The sequence below is a fragment of the Strix aluco genome, chromosome 3, assembly GCF_031877795.1.
Source record: "Strix aluco isolate bStrAlu1 chromosome 3, bStrAlu1.hap1, whole genome shotgun sequence".
Lineage (NCBI taxonomy): Eukaryota > Metazoa > Chordata > Aves > Strigiformes > Strigidae > Strix > Strix aluco.
In genome coordinates this window covers 63,135,914-63,160,995 of record NC_133933.1, presented here as the reverse complement: position 1 = coordinate 63,160,995, position 25,082 = coordinate 63,135,914, and the positions used below count along the sequence as shown (strand labels likewise).

Sequence of the window (25,082 nt, the reverse complement as noted above, 5' to 3'; positions counted from 1 at the left end):
GGAAACAAATATAGTGATTTCACAGAATTGCTCTTTAGCCTGATAGAATGTTAAAACCATTTCCCAGCCGTTTCAGCCAGCCTCCCCGTTTTCCATTCATTGAATAATGCGCTACTCAGCTATTCAGTCTCTTTTCTTAGAGGCAGGTTCATTTAATTCAATTTTATCATAGTTGTGGTGGCATAAAATGAGTTTGTTGTTGAATATACAAAAGATTTAATCACAGGCCACTCTTAAGGTTATTTGTAGAGCAGAGTCTGACTTTCAAACACGTAGAACTTTTTCCACAACCTTCTGGAAAACTAGAGGTTTTCTTTTTTGTTTTTAAACAGAGCAAAGCAAACCATAACTTTACAGAACTTATCTAGGAGCTCCTCTAGAAAGTTTTTTTCCTCCCCCAGTATTTTAAGCCTCAAAGCCCCACCAGAGTTGGAAGCAAAGCTCCTATACTTGCTGTAGCTACTTGTATACCCCATCGCTACTACATTCTTGGAAAAGACCAGTGCTCCAGAGAGGCAGGACAGACCAGCGGTTAGGGCACTGAGTCATAAGACAGGGCTTCTATTCCTGGCTCAGCAGCTGACCTGCTATGCAAACATGGGCACAACACTTCACCTTTCTGTGACTGGGTTTTCACTCTCATAAGTATTCTATGCACTCTTAACAAGGAACAAGACATGAAAACTTTGGGGAGACTGATGTCAGTTATTATCAACAAGAGACAGGGCTAAGAATCAGAAACGAGTAGGCTAAGGAAGAAAAAAAAAACCCTCTACAAGGTTTTAAAAAGGAGAAATCGCATAGTAGGCTGTAACGAAGTACTCTAAACTTTCAGAGACCTAACTTCAAAAGGAAAAAGGTGTCTGGAAACATCTTTCAAAAATAAAAAAAACCTTAAGTTTCTGCTAGATCACTTGGAACAGTATTAATGCCTTTGAGAAAATGACCTATTTCTAAGTTAAGTCCAAAAATAAGCCCCTCAACTTCTCAAATTCAACCTTACGCACTAGATTTCATCAAGTACTCCTGAATGAAACATATTTAAAATTTCTAGGCCACGCTCTGAGATTACACTATTACAGAAAAAGCAAATGACAACTCTTCAAAAACTGAATTATACCTACTGCTGCCATTTGTAATGGACCTCACCAAAACACAATTCCAGAATAAATCAGAGTCCACACCACACTAGAATCTAGTGGATACTCTAGAAAACACAGTGCCTCTTCCATTCCCACCCTACAGCTCTTTCTCTCATCCCTGACTTCTCTCAAAGATTATCTTCCACTCTTTTCTGCAAAGTGCCTTGCCACTCTCTTCCAGGCACACAGCATAAGTTGCATTGGTATAAAGACTCTAATGCAATTTTCTTCTCTTTTTGCAGGTCTCTGAGTTCATGATGAATAAAATAAGGAAAAAAACCCAACCATCACTTAAAAAAATAGATAGGGTACTGGGATAGAGAGGCATAAAAGCGTAACAGAATGGAAAACTCCACCAGGCAAATAAAAGCAGTTAGTTTTCCCTTTCCATAGCCGTAACATGAGACTGAAACTAACGGAAGCTCAGAAAGTTCTGGCCACACTGAGAAATAGTTGCCAAAAAGTTTTAAGAGTTAAATTCTTCTGCCACACCAGGAGGAAAAAAAGCTCAGAAAAGGAGAAAAATCAGTCACCCTACTCACACCAAGTGATAGCAGACTGGGACATTAAAAAGAAGTGTAAAGCACAGACTTTCTGTATTCTAGCCTCATAGCAGGTAGCTTACTCATTAATCTAACATTTTCTCTTTTCAACCCTAGCTTTTTTTTAAATTAGGTAAGAAATGGTCTAATGAAATAAGAAAACAGGGGAAAGCCCCTAGCTAGAGCCAATATATGCAAAATTCCTAAAGGATATATTTAGGATCAGGATAATTGGAAGGCAAACTCAGCTCTATAACAGAAGCCCTGTCACTTCTTCAACTGCCAAGAAACTGCTTCTCTTGTAACATATTTTCTACACTAAAACCGTTTCCTGTAGACGCTGAAAAAACTTGGTTGTAAATAGCGCAAAATATTAATAATTACCTGTAAACTAACTGGTTCATCTTTTTTTTACCACCATTCCATAATGGTCTCTGTATCGTGTTGGTTCAACATCATAAAAATCCAGTCACAGAGACATACCGAGCAGCATCAGCTCAGTCCAAAGGTCAACTAGATACAGATAATGAATCTGGTGCTAGACACCCACATTGTGGAGCTGGAGCAACAGAATTTTGTTAAGTACCTGCCTGTGATTACTTTGCATTTATAATGATCTTCCTCATCAATACAGACACTGCCAAGAACATGGAACTAACTTTCTGCGAATGAGCAAAACAAACAAAAATTCACCAGCAGGTGATTTAAAGTCTTTTTCAGTAGTTAAAATAAAAATTAAAATCAATCACTAGGACAAACTACAGTTATGAGTGGAAATTTTCATTATTGATTGAAAACATCTAATAGTTAAGTAATAAATTAGAAGAAACAGTAGACTGAAGGTCAAAGCCCTTGTATTACTTGAGAGAACAATGTGATTGGAAACCATGAATTCACACACATGCCTACGTTCACACCAGCTCTTTTGTATAATGTAACTGATTCCCAAGTATCATTTTACAATTCTGATTAGGTCTTACAAAAATCTTGTTTATTAAATTGCTTTCTTTAGGCATGCATAGCTGCTAATTTGTTTCCAACTAAATCATGTATCATCTGAAAAAGATTACATTGCAACAGCAAAACAACACTCTTGGGATTATACTTCATCTGGATTTTAGAATTAGAAGGACAAATATTACAGGAGTTGTAAATTTCCCTTTAAAGGTGGTGGTGATGAGAACATCCAGCAACAGGGTAATTCCAGAACTATTAGTGCACTTAACATGTAGCAGCCACATTAAGAGACACATATAGCAAGTCAAAAACTCAATGTATTAAGGGATCTGTTCAGCTTTAAGCTCTAATTTCGACAAGAAAAAAAAAATATTGCTTTTTAGATCAACATAAATGTAAGCAACATAAATAATGGTAGCAAAAAATTAAAAGCTCTGCTGACTTAAAAATATTATCAGCTCTAATACCCACAGGTTTTAAATAAACTTAAAAAATTGCAGATATTTGGGAAGAACTCTACAGAACAAACCTCCAAAAACATATCTGGATATTAATACAAAGCTCCCTATGGCTTACTCGGGAAAAAATTCTGGCCTGGGTTTAAACCAGGTCAAACTCTGGTTTAACCCTAATGCCTTCACCTACTTCTCACTCAAAGCCAGCAAAAATTGCTAAGTCTTCACTGCTCTTTTCACAATCACAACAAAAGGGACAAATTCTTCCACTGGCAGACTCTGAAACATCCTAGAGAACCTCAACACAAAGAAACACATGTATATAACACATGCACATGTACAAGTGCAGAAATAGGGAAGTAGGATTAAATCATGGGTATGAACACCTCTACAAAGAATTATTCTGGATGTTCAGAATTAAGTGCAAGGTTTTAGTATAGCTACTACCCAGAACTTACAGTTTCTATATAAAGAAGGCATGTGTTTTCAATATACAACCATAATTTTCTTTTAATATCACACCACTTAAAATTAAATTAAAAATCAATATGTGAGACATATCTGGTCTGAGAAATATGAACGCAGAAAAGCTGACCCACTTCTTCAGTACCTCTCATCCAGAAAACGTAACTTAACAGGAAACCTGACTATGCCATATTCATAGAATTTCCTCCCCTCTCTCACAGCAGAGACCATTATTTTCAAATTCTGTCTGCCTGAAAACTCTTGGCTTCTTTCCACTTCTATGCCCACCTCTTACTTCTCAGTCCTTAAGAGAGCCCACATCAGCCACCATGTGAAAACACCAGCATAGCTTCCCTAAAAGCACTTCACAGAAACTCCTTTATTTGTTAAGATATTCATGACTAATGACCCCCCCCTTTGGGCACAACCCAAGATACAGTATTCCCAACTTCCTAAAATTACCAAATCTAGAACAGAATTAAAATTAACAATCAGATTAAATGGGAAGAAGGAGAAAATTACCACCTTCATAAACACTGAAGCAGTACAGGTATGGGGATCTTTCCCTGTACATCTGAGTAAGCTATTTCTGAGGGAAACAGCAATTTGAGTGTATTTACATCTAATCTTTCTCCCTTCTCCAAGGCTGCAACTTACAGCAACCTCTTCCTGCAGCTGATGAGGGCTGAAGACAGTTCATTCTGTCAAAATCACTTGGCCAAGTCAGAAGAGGTCATTTAGCAGCAAAGACAGATGTTTCTCAGCTGATATAACTAAAAGGCAAAATATAGCAAACAAGCCCGAAGAAACATTTTAGCAACAGGGTATCTGCAATTCCAATTTTAGGTATTGTGCAATTTAGAAAGATGTTATTCATCTGACACTCATTTGCAAACTTCAATTTAGGATTAAAGAGCTGCAGATACCATGTGTAAAATTCTGAAACGTACATTCTATTTATTCTTCAAAGAAAAAGGATCTTTTCTTAAAGCCACATTATTCACTTCATATCTAACCTGGCATTTCAGCTAAACCCAGCTCTTCTGCCAAGTACTATGATTTCTTGAATACATTCTTCCCCTTCTCCCTTTACACTCCTACCCCTCATTTTTTGCTCAGCTCTTTCACACAAAAAGAAATCAAATAAAAAAAGGAAAACTGAAATTGATTATACACCAGAAATACTGTCAAGTATGAAAAGGAAATGCTACACATCTTTAAACTAAACTGCTCAATGCCCAAGGAGATGAGACACTGGTTACAAAGCTAACACAGAAAAAGAATCATTGCAGAAGAAATACACCTGAACAACAGACTACCAGCCAAAATTAGAAATGGGCATTAAACTCAAAACTAGACAAACATCATTAAACTATTTTAACACAAAACATTAAGTTTCTAAAAAAGAGAAACAACTCAGATATTTGAAATAACTCTTGTTTGAATCCACATATCCTCTCACATCAATTCTATGACAAGTTCAGCCTACACAAAGCTTTGGGCAGTGGGGAAGCATATGTATAAATAACTCCTTTTTGCTCAGTCTGTTACTACTACAGGACAGAGCAACATCTGTCATGAATGGTTTAGGTCTATCTTATCCTGTCTCAGAGCAGAGAGATGGATTAAATGACCTCCTGATGTCCCTTCTAGCCTTGCTCTTCCATGATTTGGAGGTTATTACATCATCTCTATTTTAAGACTTCTGTTTCTGCAACTTGCTTTTCATTTTAAGTCATAATCCTCAATTTCTAGCACAATGAGACAACATGGGCATTATAACACTACAAACATACTAGAAATATTGATTAAAAAAACAAGAGGACAAAAAAAAGTGTTTTCAAACCAGTCATTTCATAAGTAGTAAAGATACATAAGAAAAACTGTTTCTAAGAAATTTACGTTGATCTTTGCAGAAACTGCTAAAATACTGTAAAGAAGTGTTTACATATTCTTATTTTTGGGGAGGTATGAAGGTAAGGATGAGATGTGCTGTACTCTATGCAGCAAAGGAGATACGGGCAGAAGAGAACCAGAGGAGATGGCCATCTTCAAAGCATCATCCATATAAACACCCCTCTAAGTACCCACTGAACCAGGCAAGAGCGATCCCCCCTACCAAACATATCTTCTACACAGCGTCACCCTTCCTCTACACAACATCACATAGCAAGAGAGCACCTCTACCCTCCCCTCCCTCTGCATCCAATTTGAGTTGCTCCTTGTACAACTTGTGCCTAACAAGTCAATTATGGTCCTAACTGTCTTGTGTGAAGATCAATAAATTTCAGCAATTCTCCAAACAATTAACATTTTTGGAAGCATTTTTTTCAACTTCATCAAGGAAGCTCCTTTCTGTGATCCATAGAGATGCAGGCAATTAGAGCCATAGCACAACTCAAGGAATAATGAGAAACAGGAGACAAAAAGTGTCCAACACAGAATTCATTAGACAGCCACAGACTATTCCACCTGTTGCGTTGTACACTGAGTACTTGTAAAACCACAGAGGGGGGGAAAAAAATGCAGATATATCCAAGCAGCTAGGAACATGAATTTTGATCCCTTTTTATATCCTATTGTTATCCACAACCCAGGAAGCTGTTAATTGGCCTAAGTAATTGGTTTAAATACCCAAGTCCCATTATAAAAATATACACTATGAAAATGCTTAGACACTTATCACAACCAAGAAATTCTTAACTAAAGTTCAAAGCTGAAAAGGCACTAGGGACTTGTCTACACTGAAGGAAAAAATGCATAATTATACCAATATAACTAGCTCACTGTGGAAACTTACTCCAGTATAAGAGTACCCCTTCCCACTTAAGCTTACGTGCTTTGGAAGCAGAGTAAGATAAACCATGAAAACTCTTATTCTGGTATAGAGTGTCTCCATAGGGAGTTATATTGGTATAATTATAGCATATAATTATAGCACATAGTTGTACCATTACATTTCCTTGTGTAGACAAGCACTAGGTGCCCGGTCCATATATATTTTCTAGAAAAACAAATGGTTATCAAATTCCAATAGAGGCGCATAAAATACTTAGCTTTTATTTTTGTTTGATGAACCTTCTTCATTTTAAAGTGATGAATTACTTCAATTAATCTTCCTTGAAAATGCTTTTCTCTCTGCTATCCTATATGGTAATAGATTATTCTTCTGGTGAAGGCATCATAAACTAACACTTTAAGAACGGCTGCGATATCTCCCACACTGATTTAGGCTCTCATCATATAAAGCAAGTGGTGAGAAATCAGGTACAAGGGAAGAATAAGGTGCTGTTTACACATTTGACTGTTAGACTCGCACCTTTTATAGTACATCCCCAGCTACTTTAAACAGTCAAGTGCTTCAATAATTTAGTCTCTATCCTTCTGACAATTTCATTCTCACCTCATTTGCTATAGAAGTTAAAACATTTCAGTCACCCTTGAGGAAGCCATGCTTCCTCCTCCCCTCATACACACTTGAGGGAAAAAAGTACATCTAAAAACCATGCCACTAGTTGAACTTCAGACTATAAAAGAGAACCATAGAAGACATACAAACTATAAAACTACAAAAGACTCTTCAGAATCTTTTCAAAACAAGCAACTTTCCAGAGGATACCGAGCTCAGAAACCCAATCTTAAGCCAAATAAATTGTCACTGTTTGTGAGAAAGATCCCTTAAAAAGGGGGCAAACAGAAATATCAGTTATGTCAGCCTCCAAAAAGTGGAAAGCACCGACACCCTGCCACAAAGATGTCAGCAAAATTATTAATAGCAATAATACTTCAGTTTGGGCATTTTAAATACTCTACTAAGAAAGGTTAAGTGACCCTAGAGATAATTAAGGATTACAGTAAGCATTTTGCAGAATGCATAGGTGAATCTCTTTTGCAAAACATGTTTTTTCCTCTTTCACCATTTTGTAAAAAATTGCATTGCCAAAAAGAGCTCTTTGCAGGATTGGTAGGCGTCCCCATGTTTTCTTCAGTACTTCTGAAAAATTTCATCCCTAGGCATTACATCAGGTTTTGTCCCTTTGGTTCTGGAATACATCTGTAGCACACTGAACATGCCTTGTATGCTCCCACGGACACCAGCATCCTTGACGGCAGAGATCCCTCAACTGGGCTGCCCCTTCCTTCCTCCCCATGTCCAGCACAGCCCCTCAGCCCTGCCAAAGTTCTCATCAGGTTTGCTGCCCTGTGTGATGCCCCACCAACAGACCCTCCAGAGCAACCAACAGGAGAGCCACCGAGACGAAGGGAGCACCAGCATGGGGCGAGGAGGACCACACAGCAGCCCCTTCCCAGAGGCGCCCACTTCGCCGCAGCTGAAGTGCCAGCAACGGGCAAAGAGTTTTCAATGGACTGTGAAGCAGCATCTACTCGACAAAACTGCTGCCCTATTTCCAAATCAAAAGCTTGCATCTCTGTACAGAAATTGCGTACCTAAGCGTTAAGGTCAACTGATCTGGAAATTCACCCTGATACTTTCAAATTTGCCACTATGCCCCGTGTCTGCAAATATGCTTGAAAAGAAACACTGTCAGTTCTTACATAGAAAAATTTAACATATCAAAAGAAAAGCAACAGCAGGAAAAACTCTGAATAGGTATTATTAAAAAGGACAACAAAAACCAAATGTATTAAGCTTAACAGGAAATGGGTATTAAAACCTTTAGTTCTAATGGGTTAGCAAGATAAGGAGAGGAAGGTTAGTCCAGAACTCCAACAGAAGTCTGCAGTCATTTGCTTGTATGATTTGAAAACACTATAAATAGCGGAAGGAATTAATTTCACCTGCCCTTTGACATCAACACCTGAGCTTATCGGCTTAAACCTTCTTTAGAGCAAGAGGAAAAACATGTAACTTTAGGAGCATGATTCATTAGACCTGCATTACATATCTACTTTAAGATGAGATGATTCACACCAAGAAATGACTATTTCTTTACACCAAAGAGAAGAAAAGCCCACACGAAAAGATCAGGTATAAATGCCTACAATACATATGGTTAGATGAGTCCCATCCTCAAAATCCAGTATTTCAAAGATACTGAAGGCTTATTTGGCCACTGCAATGAGTGCATTCTGTATAATTATCATCTTGGCAAAAAAAACCCCACTAAAACCCAAAAAACTTTTACTCTCTGCCTCAGCTTCTTTCCTTTTTAAGAGGGGGATAACAATGATTCCCTGCTCCAGAGAAACACTGAAAAATTAAATATCTGTCATTATTTACAGAATAATTTTACACTCAAGACACAGTCTCATGATGACTTTAAACTGATACAAGCCTGTACCACCATCAAAAGGGCTGTCCTGCCCTGACCCCCCACCCTCAACTGAACTCCTCACACTCCCCCTTGACTTACCTCAGTGCTGGAAAGATTGTGCTGCAAGTCAGATCAGCTCAATGATCTGGCTGAAAGCTAACCATTCACAGGTTTTGTTTGGCAGGATTAGTTTTCAGAGAAATCAGCGAGCTGATGCGACTCACCTTACGACATAAGGGAAGCAGCAGGGAACTGATAAAACGGTGGGACTGGTCTTTTCAGCAGAAGTGAAGACTTAGATCAGCTTCAAACAACTATTAGACTCACCCTTTGGTGTAACATCTTTTAGCAACACAAAACTCGATAAAAGAGTGCCCAAGGAGAGTAACAAAACGATACCAAAGAATGCAGAGGTAAACAAATAAGGTTTTCGAGTTTTCTTCAGATTTTCCCGAAGAAATTCTGGCTTGGGTGTCAACACAGAAGGCACATTCCATATAGTTCAATATATTTTCCTATACATTTATATATTAAAAGCTTTCTCCTGCTAATTTGCTCTTTGTTTCAGCCCCGATCCTCAAACGCAAAGAAGAATAAAAAACTGTCTTTTTGAGGAATGGATCTTCTGATGGATGCCTAAAGAATTAACTTGATTTTAAAAAATATTCCCTGCTTATTCCCAAGAACTAATCTAAAAATGACAGACAAAACATGCTACTGAATACTCAGTATCAGATAAATGTTTGGAAAAAACCCTAAGAATAAAAAAAAAGTCATGTTCATTGCCTCCTTTGGTCTATGATAGGATATATAAGCCACTTCTGGAGAAAAAAAACCTGCATTTCTACCTATTCCTGGCACTGTGGCTGCGACAACTTGCTCAAGACAGACAACCATATGCAAGTTCAAGGACTTCAAGAAAGTAAACATGTCGTCAGAAATCATAATTATTTGAACCTTCTGTTAAGATGCCATAAGCAGCTGCAGCCGTTAACAAAAAGCACCTACTTTCTTCCTCCATCTCTTCAAGGTAGACATCAACCCCAAGCAAAGAAAAAATTTAAACTGAATGCTAAAAACCAGGAGTACAGAGAAGGAACAAACAGGGTAAGTCTGACTCAGCTTTTTCAAATCCAAAAGACAAGTAACTATCACAGATAAATCTGGGATTTTTTTTTAAGGAACAAGATTGTTGAAATAAACATCTACGTCTTCTTAGAGGCAAAGCAATACAATTTGAAGACTAGCAAGCAAGAAGAAATTGTCCTTTGTTCTCTGAATTCCTAAGGTATTTTCCTAGAACAATGGAACCTTAACTAACTTTTTTGACAAGCTTCATTCACTGTCTTAACAAGTTACATCCGCCCAAAGAAAATACCACACGGTGGAATAACAAGCCACTACCATTGGCAGCTTGCTTGTCTCTATAGCCCCCATCTTCTGACAAGAATTAAAAAGAAAATAAATTTATGAAATGAAATATCAGATACTATAAAATTGCATAGACTGCATCTGGCACATCACATTCACTGCTTAATATAGACAATTACACGCAAAGCGTTTCCTCTCCTTGGTTCCTGTCTTTTCTACACTTTCCATATACACAGCAACACCACACTTCAATTTTCATGCTGACATCTTTTCAAATATCTTTCGGGTAAATACAGAAAGAGAAATTTTTAATTACAGTTGCCACACCAGGTAAAAAGTAAAGAAACTGCACACATCAACGTTCCAGCTTTCATTGTCTCCTTTGATTCCTTCTTTTCTCTTCTCCAAGTCTGCTATTACTTAGAGGATCAGCATTAGAGGAGCCTGAAAAAAACCCCACCTCCATCACCCACAGGTAACTACTTGTATGATTCCTCCTATTACACTGCCAAGTCCTGCCAGCATTTGGGGGCTTGCTTGGTTGGTTTTTTGGTGGCTTTTTTTTTTTTTTGATGCAACTTGACCTCTGGTCACTAGAAGAGCCTACAGAGGAAGCTGGCTATCACAGGCACTTTCCCTGCTGTCATTCTTTCCCCAACAAGTTTTGTGCACAGATTCCTCGGAGGACAGAGAAATGCAAGTCAGAGGGAGGGATGGGTACCAGGGTCACTCAAAAGCTATTTTCTCCCTGGATATATGGTCACACTACTCACTCTCGTGCAACTGTAAAGTGGCAGAAGACAGTAAGAATGGCTTTTCAATCACTCCAATGATTTGGAAAGTAAGGAAAATGGGAATTTCCTTCTAAAGAAGGAAAAATAAGTATAGCAAGACGAAGGAGCAAAAAAAAGATTACGATGTTTGGATAAAAGAAAGTAGTATAACTTCGGGAAGGAAAGAAGTGAGACAGACGCAAATAACCCACAAATACATCTCTCACTCCCTGCAGGAGAAAATGCAGAGGAAAAGCCTTGAACAACCATATCCCACAACAGAGCTGACACATAATAGTGTTAGTATCTGCAGAAAAAGTAGAGCAATGCATCTACCATCCTGCCAACCACACTACCAAAGTAACAGATCACTCAGGCCCTCCCTGACCTTCCTCCTAATAACAAAGAGTGTTGTTATTACTATTAGAATTAAAATGAGCTGTGAAGAACTAAAAGGAGGACTGGGAGGCTATGCAAAATCTTCCTGGGGCACACAATCCCTCTCTACTGCTCATTCACAAAATGCTGCATTTGGCAAGTTCCTTGTGAACAACCAAATTTCTAAATGCTACACCCCAATATATGAGGCAACCAACCCATGTACCTAAATCTGAAACTTTCTGAGGGTCTCAATTCGTCCAGAAAGCGTTCTGATTGTCACCAGCATTCACACACAAAACTCTCGACAGCTTAGACTGCAGTAGCCCTCAGATCCTTAGCTAGTTCTTGGAAAAATCTTTATTTTTAAATGTTGGTAACTACGCCAACATGTTGAGCACTTCAAGACTGTTCTAAAACACAAGACAGTTGCTTCAGATGCTGCCCGATCAGCCCCTCCTCTATAAAGGAAGAGCTCAATTAAGTTGGGAACTTTTCTTCTGAATGATTTTATATGGGTTCTTTTCGTTGTAGTTGGATCTCAGTTAGTCTAATTGCTATTTATATCAAAACATTAAAAGGTCTGGTTATGGGGTTTATTAGAAAAGCAAAATGTGTTTTTAATACTTAAAAAAACCACAACAAAATACTTGTAGCACTATTTTCCCCTATATTTGCATACCACATGTTCAACAACAAAAAGAGTACGCTACAGAAAGTTAAAAATCTCAAAAACATCACCAAAGTAGTAGCTCCTACAGTTTGTTAGCAGGAAAAATGGTTTTGTGCCAGGTTGGGGGGGCACTATCACAAGTGATACCTGTCAGTTTCAGGGTTTAAAAGAAAAAAATATATATTGTAAACCAAAATATACAAAACAAACAAATACAGTACCTCTTCAGTAGCAAAAATACCATTTTTAAATGTCAAAAAAAAGTGTCACAAAGAAAACCACCATAAATAGTCTACGTAATGTTGTTTGGAAGAAGTGATGGCAGAGAGTCGCATGGGAGAAAACCACCTTCGAAAGGCAGCTAAGTGACACACAGTTGAGAACTATTGCTCAAAATAAACTAAATATTCCTCAAACTTCTCCTTTTCCACTCGGGCCTCCCACCACAGCTCCCGGGCTACAGCAGGTGAGACAGCACCTGCCTGCACACACTGCCTCCCCGCACGCCATTTGAATCCCATTTCCTTGCATTACCTCTGCCCAGGTCAGGGATGAATGGCTGTCAAATTCCCGGAGGAATAAAAAGAAGAAGAAAAAAAAAAAAAGAAGGGAAAAAAAAAAACCAACACCCTTTCTTCCTGAGGCAGCAAGTTTCAATTGAGGGAGCACATGGCTAATCTCCATATGTGAAGGTCAGGGCACTCCAGCCGGGGAGGTGAAGAATGGAGCAGCTCACGTAAGGGGCCGCCTCGCACGCCCTGGCCTGCTGCCCGACAGGCGAGATTGTTGAAAAGCAATAGATAGCTTCTGGCAGCGGCAAGGGGAAAAATATTTTGATCATGTGACACTATACAAGCTAACTAGTTTGCTTCATGTGTGAAACTTTTACAGACGCTACAAATACCACGTTTGTAATCAGCCCCAGAACCCAGCCTGCTCTCCTCTCCTCCCCGGGAAACCTCCATCGGCAGTCAGAGTTTCAGCAGGCTGGAAATTCCTCAGTCAAACAAAACTTCGGTTTAACACACATTACGGAAAACAGAATACAACCAGCTAACAGCTATCTATGTATTCCTGGCACACTTCATGACCACTAAATACAGGGCACCATGAAGTCACCTGCCTCACAGAAGTCTACCTTTCTGTTTATAGGAAGGACAGACTTTCAAATCTAAGTAAAACTGCCAAGTAAAATTATTTTGCTGTTGCTGGTACACAACTAAAGCAGCCTCAAACATACCTACCTGTAATTTTTCCAGAAAGATTTCTTCAAATAGCCTCTCCCTAAGACCATCTGTAAATATCTTAAAACAGCAACAGCTCTAAAGAACATGCTAATTTTTCTTGATTTGGGAATTTCAAGCAACTAAGAAACACTGAATTAAAAAAAACCCAAAACACAAAAGCGCAATTATTTTCCATAAATCATGCCTGAAAGTAAGACGTCAATACTACCGTTTCACATAAACAGAATATCCAAAATAATCACAACATAAATTGCTACACAAAAAAATACAGAACTCCATACATTCCACCCAAATCAAAGGCTGCAAATAAACCAGCATATTCCTTTGATGCTGTCAAAACAAACCTCCTTATCTTTATTTTTAACTTTAAAAGAATAAAATTTAAGAACTACAAATCCTGTCCTTGTGCTTTCAAAAGAAATTTTCAGAGCTGATGTTTCAGTATCTTGCTTACAAACAAGTAAGTCTGACAAGCTAACCAAGTAACATGATCAATGTTGGGAAGACCTAATCTGAGATCCCATCCAAACAAATAGAGAGAGGAAGGTACAGTGCAGACTGGATACCTTCACACATAACAAGGATTCAAGCTGCCTAATTATTCTGCATGACACTGTAATTAAAACTGCACATCAAACTCAAATAATTAAATAAGGCAAATATTATCATTATTTTAACATAGGGAAATCAAGGTATCCAACAGTGAAACCAGCTACCTTTAGATCATGCAGCCAGCGGACAGCTATCCAGAATTCCTGCACCAATCCTCTACCAATACCATTTTCCTGAAGTCACATAATTTACCTACTATGGCTGAATTCACTGCTTGTGTAAAGAAGGCACTATCCACTTCAGTCGATCTGTGAATTAAGCCAGGTCCACACTGGGAATGGCACACACGACTACAATTATGTTTTAAAACAGCCTCTCTCCTTTTGGGATTTTCTGAACCAATTTTCTTTCTTTACTCAAACAAAAAACAACCATGCTCAAACATCAGGTCCTTCTGTGAAAGCCAGCTGTACCAGGGATTGTGCTACAGCAAGACAGCCCTCTCTTTTCTACGTAACACAGATCACACTTTTAAAACGTGACCAAAACATGTTGTGGAACTATACCTTGTTAAAAACTCAGTGAGTTACTTCTATCTTAACCATACCTGTAAACCCCTCGGGAGAGGCTACTTATAAAGGCTGTTATTTTGCCCGTGCAGATACACTACCACCCCAATGGTAAGCTAAATACAAAGGGGTTTGCCACAACAGCTATTAGTCAAGGATGCAATTAATTCCCTGAACCTAACTATGTAGCTGCAACAATAGAACTTCATAGTGAACCTGGCCACATGGTCTTTTAAAGAGCAAATAAATTGATTCAGTAACTTGGCAGAATAAAAAGCATTTTGTAACTAACAGAGGTAAAAAAATTACTAACGTCCAACAAAAACCCCTGCTACCAAAGATTTATTTTTTGGGTAAGTAGATACCTAAAACAAATACCAAACAAAGTTCTCAAGGAAAAAAAAAAATCCTAACAGTATAAAGTAGAAGCTTAGAAGACCCTATTCATTACACAACTAACACTACCTCCTAAAAAAAGGGGGGAGGGGGGGTATACATGAAGAGTATTTCCCATTTTCACAATTATCATTTGTTAGCAAACATGCTAAAGAAAATAAGTAACAAACAAAAATTCCATGTACATCTAATTTCTTTCAAAAAAAATTTTAAAAGGCAGAAAAAAGATTAGCAGAAAATTCCTTCCCCACACCCCCACCCCACCCCACCCCACCCCCCCCCCCAACAATGGTTAGAAAGGCTGGTGGGGATAGCGGGGGAAGACCAGTGACACTGTCCTACAGATGGAAATGTCAGAGGGCCTATCACTCAGATGTCTTCATAAACAATTATCAGATCACAAACCTAAATTCAGTACCTTTTCAAGTCTGACAAGGCTATAAAGCAGGGGGGAAGACAGCACAGCAATGAATTCTTAAATGCAGAACACCATTTGGCAATTGGGCAAGTTCAGGTGCAAAAGATTAACTAATAGTTCCTGAAACTGGAGAAAGGAAACTAATAAATAGATTACATACTTCTACACATGCTCAGTCCTTCTGACATAGTTACTAAACCCACCATGACTCAAATGCAAGAAGTGATATGCAAGTCGATCAAACACTGATACCTCTGTACTGAAAGCAATTCCTTACACACACTGCAGAACCATCAAACTCTACTTTATATCCATAAATTGGCCACTACCCATTCAGAAATTCAGCTGCTTCGTGGCTTGGTTTGGTAGTTTGTACGGAAATTAACATTTCCACTATACATGGAATATAAATGTATGATACATCAACACCCTTTCAAATCATATCTGCTGAAAACTTTTACACATATTTCACATTGGTTTTAACGAAAATAAATGAAACATTTTGATAATAGCATCCGGATAATGATCTTAGGTTAAACAACTTCCTAAATAGTTGCAGGTGCCTTCAGATGAAGCAAGCTACCTATAAAGGTAATACAAAGTTTCCTAAAAGGTACTTTATATTTGCAGTAAGAACAATTCCCATGTGAAAAGCAATCTTTAAAGAAGACCCAACAGTTGTGATTTCTGCATCAACTCTGTTCAGTTTAAAAATGAAGACAATTTATCTGCCAGATGAAACAACCGGACTTGGTGGTAAGGAAGCCTGTGCGTGCACCCCCACATCCCCCCAGCACATACTTGTGCTCTGTACATCATATTCATCAGAAGGCAAGTTCTGCAACACTAGCTAAGCTCCTGGGCACTTGTTCAACTCAATTTTCCTTAAGAGTTTAATTTCTATGAGAAATCCAGTGTCTTTATATAGATGACATTGAGTACGTAATGATAAAACAGTGCAAGGAATACTCGAATTTTAGATGACGCTGCCTTTAGTTTAAGGTGTCTATATTGACACAACAGACAAATCCCTCGTTTCGCTCAGTCATTTGTCTTCTCGGTTGTTTGAATAGATGCCTGTAAAGCTTAAATTCTTTGAGAACAGAATGTATTCACAGAGACTGGATTTATTCAAAAGCTAAAGTTTATGGCACCAAAACCCTATTTATTTCTAGGAAACCTCTGTTTTCAGTTGTGCCAAGGTACGCCTGCCTGAAGGAAGGTGAATGTTATATGCCCCAGTTTCCCTACCCTGTACAACAGCAAGAGTTATCTTTTACTCCAGTGCAAGGCAAACTAGAAAGGTAGTGTAAAGATCAAACATACTTGGAACGTTTTCACCGAGGAAATGAAGTTAGTTAAAAGTAATCCTGTACAAATTAGCCATCTACTGTCCCCAAAACGCACTGTTCACAAATTACATAGGTATCTTGGGATACATTCATCCCTGAGGATCCCTCGACTGCAGTGGAACACCACCCTGGATGGGTTTGGCCCTTTTGGAGCGGATGTGTTCCCAGTGGATCGCTGGATGTCACACTCCCAGAACTGGAAGTACAACAACAGAAATCCTCCGGCCCCGCAACACCAACACTTCAGCACTGTGCCAGCACATCAGCATTTGTGTGTAAAACTGAGCAAGAATAGGTACGATTGGGTAACAGAAAAATTCAAATGGCAACCTTATAATCTGAATGGCAAAACATACATCGTATGCACAGAAACCTTTCAGGTTTACTAAAAAATAGTATTTAAATTTATTAACAGGTAAGGCTTCTTTAAAATAAATTTTACTCTAATACAATTGGCTCCACAAGATTTTCATGTATCACATTTATTTGCTTCTCTCAGCACCAAGCAATACAAAACCAAGACTGCTTAGTACCACTTTTCTATTACTAGTTTTCAAACCAAATTTGAAAACCGCTAAGGTATACTTTTAATTTAAGTTTAATTAAAGTCCTCATTCAGTCCTACCGAAACATGTATTTAGCACTATGTAAATAGCCCCAAAATTGAAAGAATAAAGGTTTTTTTCCCAAGTACCTTAATAATCACGATTCTGAAATATATTCTAACAAGTTAGCCTACCACAAACACATGCTACTGAAATTCTGCAGCCTTGAGCATGCATGCACAGCAAGTGTGGCAACACTACTTTACATATCCACAGAGAATCTTCAAAGCCTCCTGATAAACGGCACATTTTGAAAAAGTACTGAAATGTAACTAGTTAGGACACAGGTACAATCTTAAGGACATAAGGATAAATAAACTACTGTCATTTTCATGTTAACAATGAGAATTTCAAAATACCTATGATAAAATACTTGAGGTGCAAAAGTAAGAAAGATCTATCAGTAGCTATTGAAACTAGGTTTCATTGCACGAATTTAATCTAGTTTTAACTAAGATACTATTTCAGAATGAAACAGCATCACCTAACATACCGTGCTTAGTAATTTCAAAAATTTTATGTTACATATATAACCAGAAAATTTAGCAATGGATTAAATGCCTCGGTTTTCATCCCCACAGATCTGAATCAGAATGCCAAAAAGACACTGACTGCTTAGTTGTAGAATCCTTACACGATGGAGGCAGTAATACAGCAGACAGGTTTGCATCTCTCTTTCTTTATTGTATCTCGTACACAGGGTCCTGCTGTTCAACATGTAGGCATAAGCGCTACTACAGAAACCAATAACTGAACACCAAACCACAAAGTGTCAAATATACGGTCGTAATATATATATAGATGCTACTAACTGAGAATATTGCTATTTGCTACTTCTAAACAGAAGCTATGTGAATACTAAACTGTTTATTTGAAAATGCACAGGGAAAAATATATTTTATTCTCCCATTGAGACATCAAGAATCTATTCACCACGCTAACAGCTGTTTAATGGCCTTCAGGCACAGGACATGATTCTGTAGCCCTGGCTTAGCCAGAACTCCCAATCTATTTGGCATAAAAAGAGCTGCAGAATCAGGCATGTTCTGAGTTTCTCCACTGCAAAACAAACGACTGATACACACACAAACTCAGAGCAGCTCAACAGATTTTTTTATAACACCTGCTATATACTTTACACTATACAGGTACTCCTGAAAAGACCCAGGTTCTCTCTTTGTGCATAAGTGTATGTAAATCTCACACACATGCACAAAGGAGAAAGATGTATATAAAGCACACACACAGAGGCCAGCTAATGTGTTAAGCTACTGCAGTGCAAATCAGAAGTGAAGAATAAACAGAGCCTCAGGACTCTAAATATCTGTACACTGCCAAGGAATTAATCAATAATCAAAATAACTGAATGACAAGGTACTGTACTAGCATCACGCAACTCCTCCACAATCAAATCAATGTATCCGCATGAGCAATATCCATCTGCTTGCAAAACGTGTGTTTCTTCAGAAACAAGAGGCCTCTTTTTCAAGCTTATATCTCATCTCACGATTGGGTAAGGTGATTAAATGAAATGGAGGCAGAATTTTCTTAAATAATTTAATAGGATGGACAAACACAGAGGTCACTTCAGAGTGGGACAGCACAGTTCTGCATATTAGAAAAAATTACCCATGCTGAAGCAAGAATTTCCTGAACAAGTATCTCAGATGTTGTAGCCTACCGACAGTCCTTTTCCTCTGTTCACAGCACAATAGTTTCTTATAGGCGTAGGGGCCAATCATCATCTGCTTTGCAAAGACACATGACAAGTGAGTATATTCTAATGTGTGTATATACATATAGAGAGTATACACACAGATGATTATTAAAAAAGATAAAGAGAAGTTTTCTGTTCAAATGCTGGACTGAATTTTCCATTTTCTCTTTCAAAAAGCAATCAATTTCTCTACTTAATGATATAACACACATGGAGATTGACATGTGGGAATTAAAAATCAAAAACAATGTACAAAAATAATTGTGCTCTGTGAGCTAACGGTAAGTATTTTTTATTTGACACAATCTATTTTATACTCTAAAAAATGTTAATTTAGAATCTAAGAAAATTTCTTAGTCACTTACTGGTTAGATGGAAAAATCGTAATATAAAGAACACTGATGACTTGCCTTTATCACAATTATTTTGAGAAAAACATAATTAAAAAAAAGAAATCATGCCCTTGCCAGACTATTCTTTCTAAGCTGCATCCTAATTCTTACGGTACCAAAAAAAAAAAAAAAAAAGAAACCTGTGAGAGAGGACGTAAACCCATAAATATAAGGAAGTATTTCTAAGGGTCATGCTGAGGACATAATAAATTTACTCTCACTCCTCCAATAAAAATAAAATACTTTAAACAATTTTTGCCGTGAAGAAATAGCACTCTGAACTAACTTGTACTATGACAATCTGATGACAATTCTCCTAGCTTTTAAAGCCACAAAATCTGATCTACCTGTGTTCAAAATAAAGCAGACAATGCAAATATTTTTAAATTAATTATGAAAGGTTATGCATATGAGGCCACATTACCTTAAGGCTTCCAGTGACCCTTTTATCAGTGCAAATTAAAAAAGGTGAAAATTAACACTTGCCAAAAAATGCTATTTCCCTGGAAGAAACAGAAAGGAAAGGGAATAAAAACTAAAAATGTGACAGGAGTGGTCTGTCGGAAGTAGATAAACACGCACACATCCCCAGCCCATCCAGGGTTTTTATTATTATTTTTTCGGGATTAATATTAAGCGATCACAATATCAAGTGATGTTTTCTCCAGGTTCTGTTCATTACTTTATGGAAAGATCCAGCCATCTGAAGATCCCAAAAGCATACACCTGCATTTGTTCCTGTCAGTCCTCGTTGTTAAAATCTATTAAAAGACTTAAGAGTTCTTAATAGAAAGATCTTATTGAAGGGAAAAGAAATGCATACAATTCTAATACATTACTCCATTGAACACAATTCACTTTCCTACTGAGAATTCAAGCCTAATCTCACACTTGTGTAGAAAAATAGTGAGATCAACAACTCCCGATGCTTCTTGAAGTATTCTAACCACAATTCAAACGCAAAAGCACATTTTCCCCCCGCATATCTGGATTCGTTGCAGAGATGAAACAAATGCAACCTCTGAGAGAGCGGCTCCTTTTTCCCTTCTTTGTACAATACACGGCGTTTTCTCACCTAGAGCAACTACATGCAAACAAGATTTTTTTAGAGGCATGCATAGGTCAGGTACCAAGCTAACAGAAATGTAATGAAATTAGTATTTGCATTATTATTTTTTTTTTACGGAAATCTAATCCCTTGCATAATATCCATGAGCTGCAACATTACAAAATGTTTTTAGAAGCACGAGCGCAACTTGAAATCCCGAATCCTCGTCCAAGCGCTATGTTATTACAAGATACTCCCCTACCGCCTCCAATTAGCACGGAATTAAAAATCTAAAACAATAAATAAATCGATGCCCAGAAAAGCCACGCCATCTAACCAAACGGGATTGGGGCGGGGGGGGGGGTGGGGGGTGGCGGTGCCCCTGTTTTTTCCCCGCGCCGGCGGCCGGCACGGCGGGGACCGGGGCCGGGGCCGTGCGGGCCTCTTCCCCCGCCCGCGCCACCTCGCCCCGCCGGCGCGACTGCCGGGTGTTATTTGTGGCGGGGGTTTCTGTGACTGCGCCGCTCAGCACTTCTATTTACATCAGCGGCGCGAGGTGCCCAATGGCGAGCGGGGAGCCAATCAGATGGCAGATTAGATGTCAACTCGGAGGCAGCTGTCTGGAGACGGTTGCAGCCAGTTTACCTCCACAATTCAAATTCCGAACCTGGCGGAGGAGACCCGGCCGCTCCTCGGGCCCGCCCGCCCGCCCGCCGGCTCCCCGCTCCGCTCCGCCGCGCCTGCCCCGGAACGGCGCTGCGCCACGGCCCGCCGCCCCGCGACCAGCGCGCCCGTCTATCGATCGATCCATCCACCCATCGATCGGCGGAGTTACCGGGCTGGGGCATGGGGGCGCGGGCGGGGCCCGCGCGGTGCCCGCGCCCCCTCCCTGTCGCCAAAGGCTTTTCGTTCTTTTTTTTTTTTTTTAATTATTATTTTTCCCCGGGGTATTTTTTTTTGGGGGGGGGGGGTGGGTTTCTTTTTTCCCCTCCCGGTTTGGATTTCCGCGTGTGTTTGGGGAGAGAAGCGCAGTTATGCGCGCGCGCACCCACCCGCGCTCTGCTGGTGGGCAAGTCCCCTTAAGGTCACCGGCCCGGGGCACCCCACGCGCCCCGGCCCGCGCCGCGCGAACTGAGGCGCGGGCACACGCGCGCACACACACACACGCGCGCGCGCGCTCTTCCCACAGAAAAAGGAGCCCGGCCGCGCTCCGTGGATCTCGCTGCGGTAACTCCATCAGCGACAAACTAAAGCGCTAAGAGTGTGCAACGGCGCAACTCGTTCTGTTCAAAAAAATAACAGGTTAGAAAGAGAAAAAAAGGAAGAAAAAAAAAAAAAAAGCCCCGTGAAAGATAATGGACGTTATCTCCCGGGAGCCCCCCGGGTCCGACACTCCGGTTACAAAATCACCCCCCCCCGCCCCCGTCCCAAGCTGCCTGCCCTCCGGGCCCTGCCTCTCTCCGTCGCCGTTTCAAAGTGGAGGGGAAAAAAATATTAATTGGGTCTGAGAACAGCCTAATTTCGGCAGCGAAAGCCGCACTCCGATGCCTCCAGCCCCAGCGGGGCCGCGCATTGTGCGCTGCTCACCCTCGCTACCGAGGCAGCGAGGAGCAGAACTGGCCGGGGGGGGGGGGGGGGGGGGGGGCAGGAAAAGGGAAAAAAAGAGAGAGGGCTGGGGGGGGAGGAAAAAAGTGAATTATAAAGAAACTAAGGCCCCGACACGAGTGGCACAGAGGCGGGGAGCCGTCAGGAATCGAGCGCGGGGGGTTACCTGGGTCCTGCTGATGGCCTGCCCGGTGTTCCCAGGGCTCATCGCCGGGTGACTCCTTTGTTGTGCCGCTGCCCAGGCCGGGTTCGCCGCTCCGTACTGGGCGCCCATGTCCTTGCCCATGCCCATGCCCGCCGCTGCCTGCTGGCTTCCCGGGGCGGCCGCCGCTGCCTGGGGCTGGGGCTGCGGCGGGGCGCTGGGGCTGCTGTAGTCGGGGTAGCTGCTGCCGTAGCTCCGCATCATGGGGCTGGGGGACGTGAGCAGCTGGTTCAAGGTAGGGGTGGCCCCGGACGGGTGCTGGTTCTGCCCGGAGAACCGCGCGAAGCCGCCGGCCGCCGCCGCCGCGCCGGCAGCAGCCTTGCCGAGGCCGGCCCCGCCGCCGGGGCCCATCATCATGCCGCCGCCCGGCTGCCGCGGGGAGCTCAGCACCCCGTAGCCCGCCGCGGAGCCCCCGTAGCCGCCGCCGCCTGCCCCGGCGGCCGCCGCCGCCGCCGCCGCCGCCACGGCTCCCGCGCCGCCGCCGCCGCCCGCGCCGCCGCCGCCGCCGGGGCCGCGGCCGTAGCCCGGATAGTGGTTGTACTGGCTGTTGGGGTACCCTTCGTGGGAGTTTTGCAGGGGGTCCATGCTGTTGGGGGCCGCCGTGGGGTGCATTATCCCCATCCCGGGGCTTTGTTGTCCGCCATGTTGATCAAAGCAAGGCCCGGCGCGGCTCGCCGTAGCGCTGCTGGCAGGGGCAGGGGCAGCGTTGCCATAATAGCTATTGAACTCCGAGACACCCACCGCGGAGGGGCCGCCGCCGCCTCCCCCGCTCCCGCCGCCGCCGCCGCCGCCGAGGCCGCCGCCGCCGCTCCCAGCGCTCGGGGGCGGCTGCTGGGGCTGCTGCTGTCCGCCCAGGGGTCCCAAGCCGGGGTGATCGTAGCGGCCGCCGATGGGCTCGCCCATCTTGCCGGGCATCTCCTCCTCGTCGGCGCCTTTATTCAGCATTTGCTGCGGCTGCTGGGGGGGCTCGGCCTGAGCGCCCAAAACACTGTCTTTTCCTCCATGTTGCTGCTGCTCCATGTCTGCACTGGGCTGAGCAGCGCCGCCACCGCCACCGCCGTTGTTGTTGCTGCCGCTGCCGCCGCCGCCGCCGCCGAGGCTGCTGTTGTTATTCTGCACGGGATGGTGCTGAGGCGGCGGCTGCTGCGGCGGCGGCGGCGGCGGGAATTGATTTAGCTGCTGCTGTAGTGCATGGTGGTGGTGGTGCGGGTGGTGGGCATGGTGGTGGTGGGCATGGTGATGCGGGTGGTGGGCATGGTGGTGGTGGGGCGGCGCGGCGGGGTGATCGCCTCCGACGCTCTTCAGCTTGTGGTTGGGGAGCAGCCCCGTCTCCATGGCCGAGCCCGGGTTGGAGGAGGAGGAGGAGGAGGAGGAAGAAGACGAAGAAGATGAAGATAACGCCGAGGAGCTTCCACCTTCCTTCAGAGCCGGCTCCGAGGAGGAGCCGCCGCCGCCGCTGGCGTTGTTGTTGTTGTTGTTACCGGCGGCAGCGGCGGGAGCCGCGTTATTGGCCATGTTCAGCGGCTCGCTGTGGTGGTGGAGGAGATGGTGATCTACATTATTCACGCTGCCGCTGCTGCTGCCGCCGCCGGCCGAACTCCCCTCTCCGACCCCCAGCGCGGGGCCCGGCCCGGGAGCCCCCGCGGCGGCGGCGGCTCCGGCCCCCCCCGGGCCCCGCTCCGGGCCCAGGCCGCCCGGCAGGCTCGGGGCTTTGCCCTTGCTGTTGTTCGCACCCGCCGGAGCCGCTGCGACTTGCGCGGCCATGATCATCGCAACATTGCGAGTCCGGAGAAATGAGTACTGATAATAGTAACTAGCAAAAAAAAAAAAAAAAAAAAAAAAGGAAAAATTGAAAAAGCAAAAAAATCGACCCTCACTCTCAAAAAAGGGGGCGAGCAGGGGTGGGGGGAGGGAGAGTAGAGGGGCAGAAAGAGCAGCGGCCGGGAAAGGGGCTTGACTGAGCCAAGAGTATCCCCTGCGGACCGCTCCGCTCGCACCAAATTAGAGAAATTTCCCTCCCCGAGTCCGTGATTGAGATTAGAAATGGTAAGAACGCCTTACGGTCCGTGCCTGTTCCTGCTGTGTGATTTCATGTTGAAAGTTTTTTGTTCAGGTTTAAATGAAACTTTTTTTTTTTTTTTTTTCCTCCTTTCCTCTCTAACCCGGATATGGGTAAACACACGTCTGGCGGAGCCGCGCTGGCCCAGCATGGCATGAGCGAGCGAGCGAGCCAGCGCCGGCAGCCATCGCCCCCTCCACCCCGACCGCTCCCGCGCACTCGCAAAACGCGGACTGGACTCCGCACGGCTCCGGCTCCCGCTCCCCGCCGCCGGCAGCGCAGCGCGGCGGGCCGGGTCGAGGGGGCGCGGCCCCCTCGGGTGGCCCCTGCTCGCACCCGGGTCCCACCCGTGTGCGCCCCGAGGGTCGCCGCCGCCGCGGGGCACCGCCGGGCTGGACGGAGGAGGCGGCCAAACGCCGAACTCGGGCGGGGGTCGCTCCGAGGGGAAGGGTCGAAGCGAGCCCGGCCGGGCGCCCCGGGCCGCGCAACGCCGCCGGGGGAGGCGGGGGGGGGGCCGGGGCTGGCCCCGCCGCAGAGGAGTGGGGGGTGGGGGCCGCCGGCGGCACTGCCCCGCGTGGGCCGCTGCGGCGGCAGGGAGGGAGGCGAGGGGGCAGTCGCGAACGCCGTGCCCCGTGTCCAGGTGTGCTGGAGCAGATGGATCGGTCAAACTTTTGGGGACCGCACGCTGCCCCCCAGCCCCCTCTGTGGTGTTCTAAAGACTTCTCGGAGCCCCAGGGCAGGGAAACCCCTGCGATTTCACGGAAAAACACGACTTCTGGTCGTCCGTCCGTCCCGTCCGTTCGTCCGTCGTAACCCCCCCACCCCCGATTTATATACTGTGTGTGCTGACAAAATTTAACTTAAAATTCTGCAGCGGTAGCATCTTTG

General features: G+C 43.1%; 1 protein-coding gene across 7 annotated transcripts in view; it reads right to left on the bottom strand.

Moving 5' to 3' along the window:
* Positions 1–24,606, bottom strand: part of ARID1B (AT-rich interaction domain 1B) — a 334,093-nt gene extending 309,487 nt beyond the window's left edge. For all 7 annotated transcript variants that reach the window (XM_074818828.1, XM_074818830.1, XM_074818831.1 and 4 more), the window contains exon 1: positions 22,100–24,606. In XM_074818828.1, coding sequence (XP_074674929.1) covers positions 22,100–23,905 — 1,806 coding nt within the window. In that variant the 5' untranslated portion in view covers positions 23,906–24,606. The remainder of the gene's footprint in view (positions 1–22,099) is intronic.
* Positions 24,607–25,082: the final 476 nt, after the last annotated feature.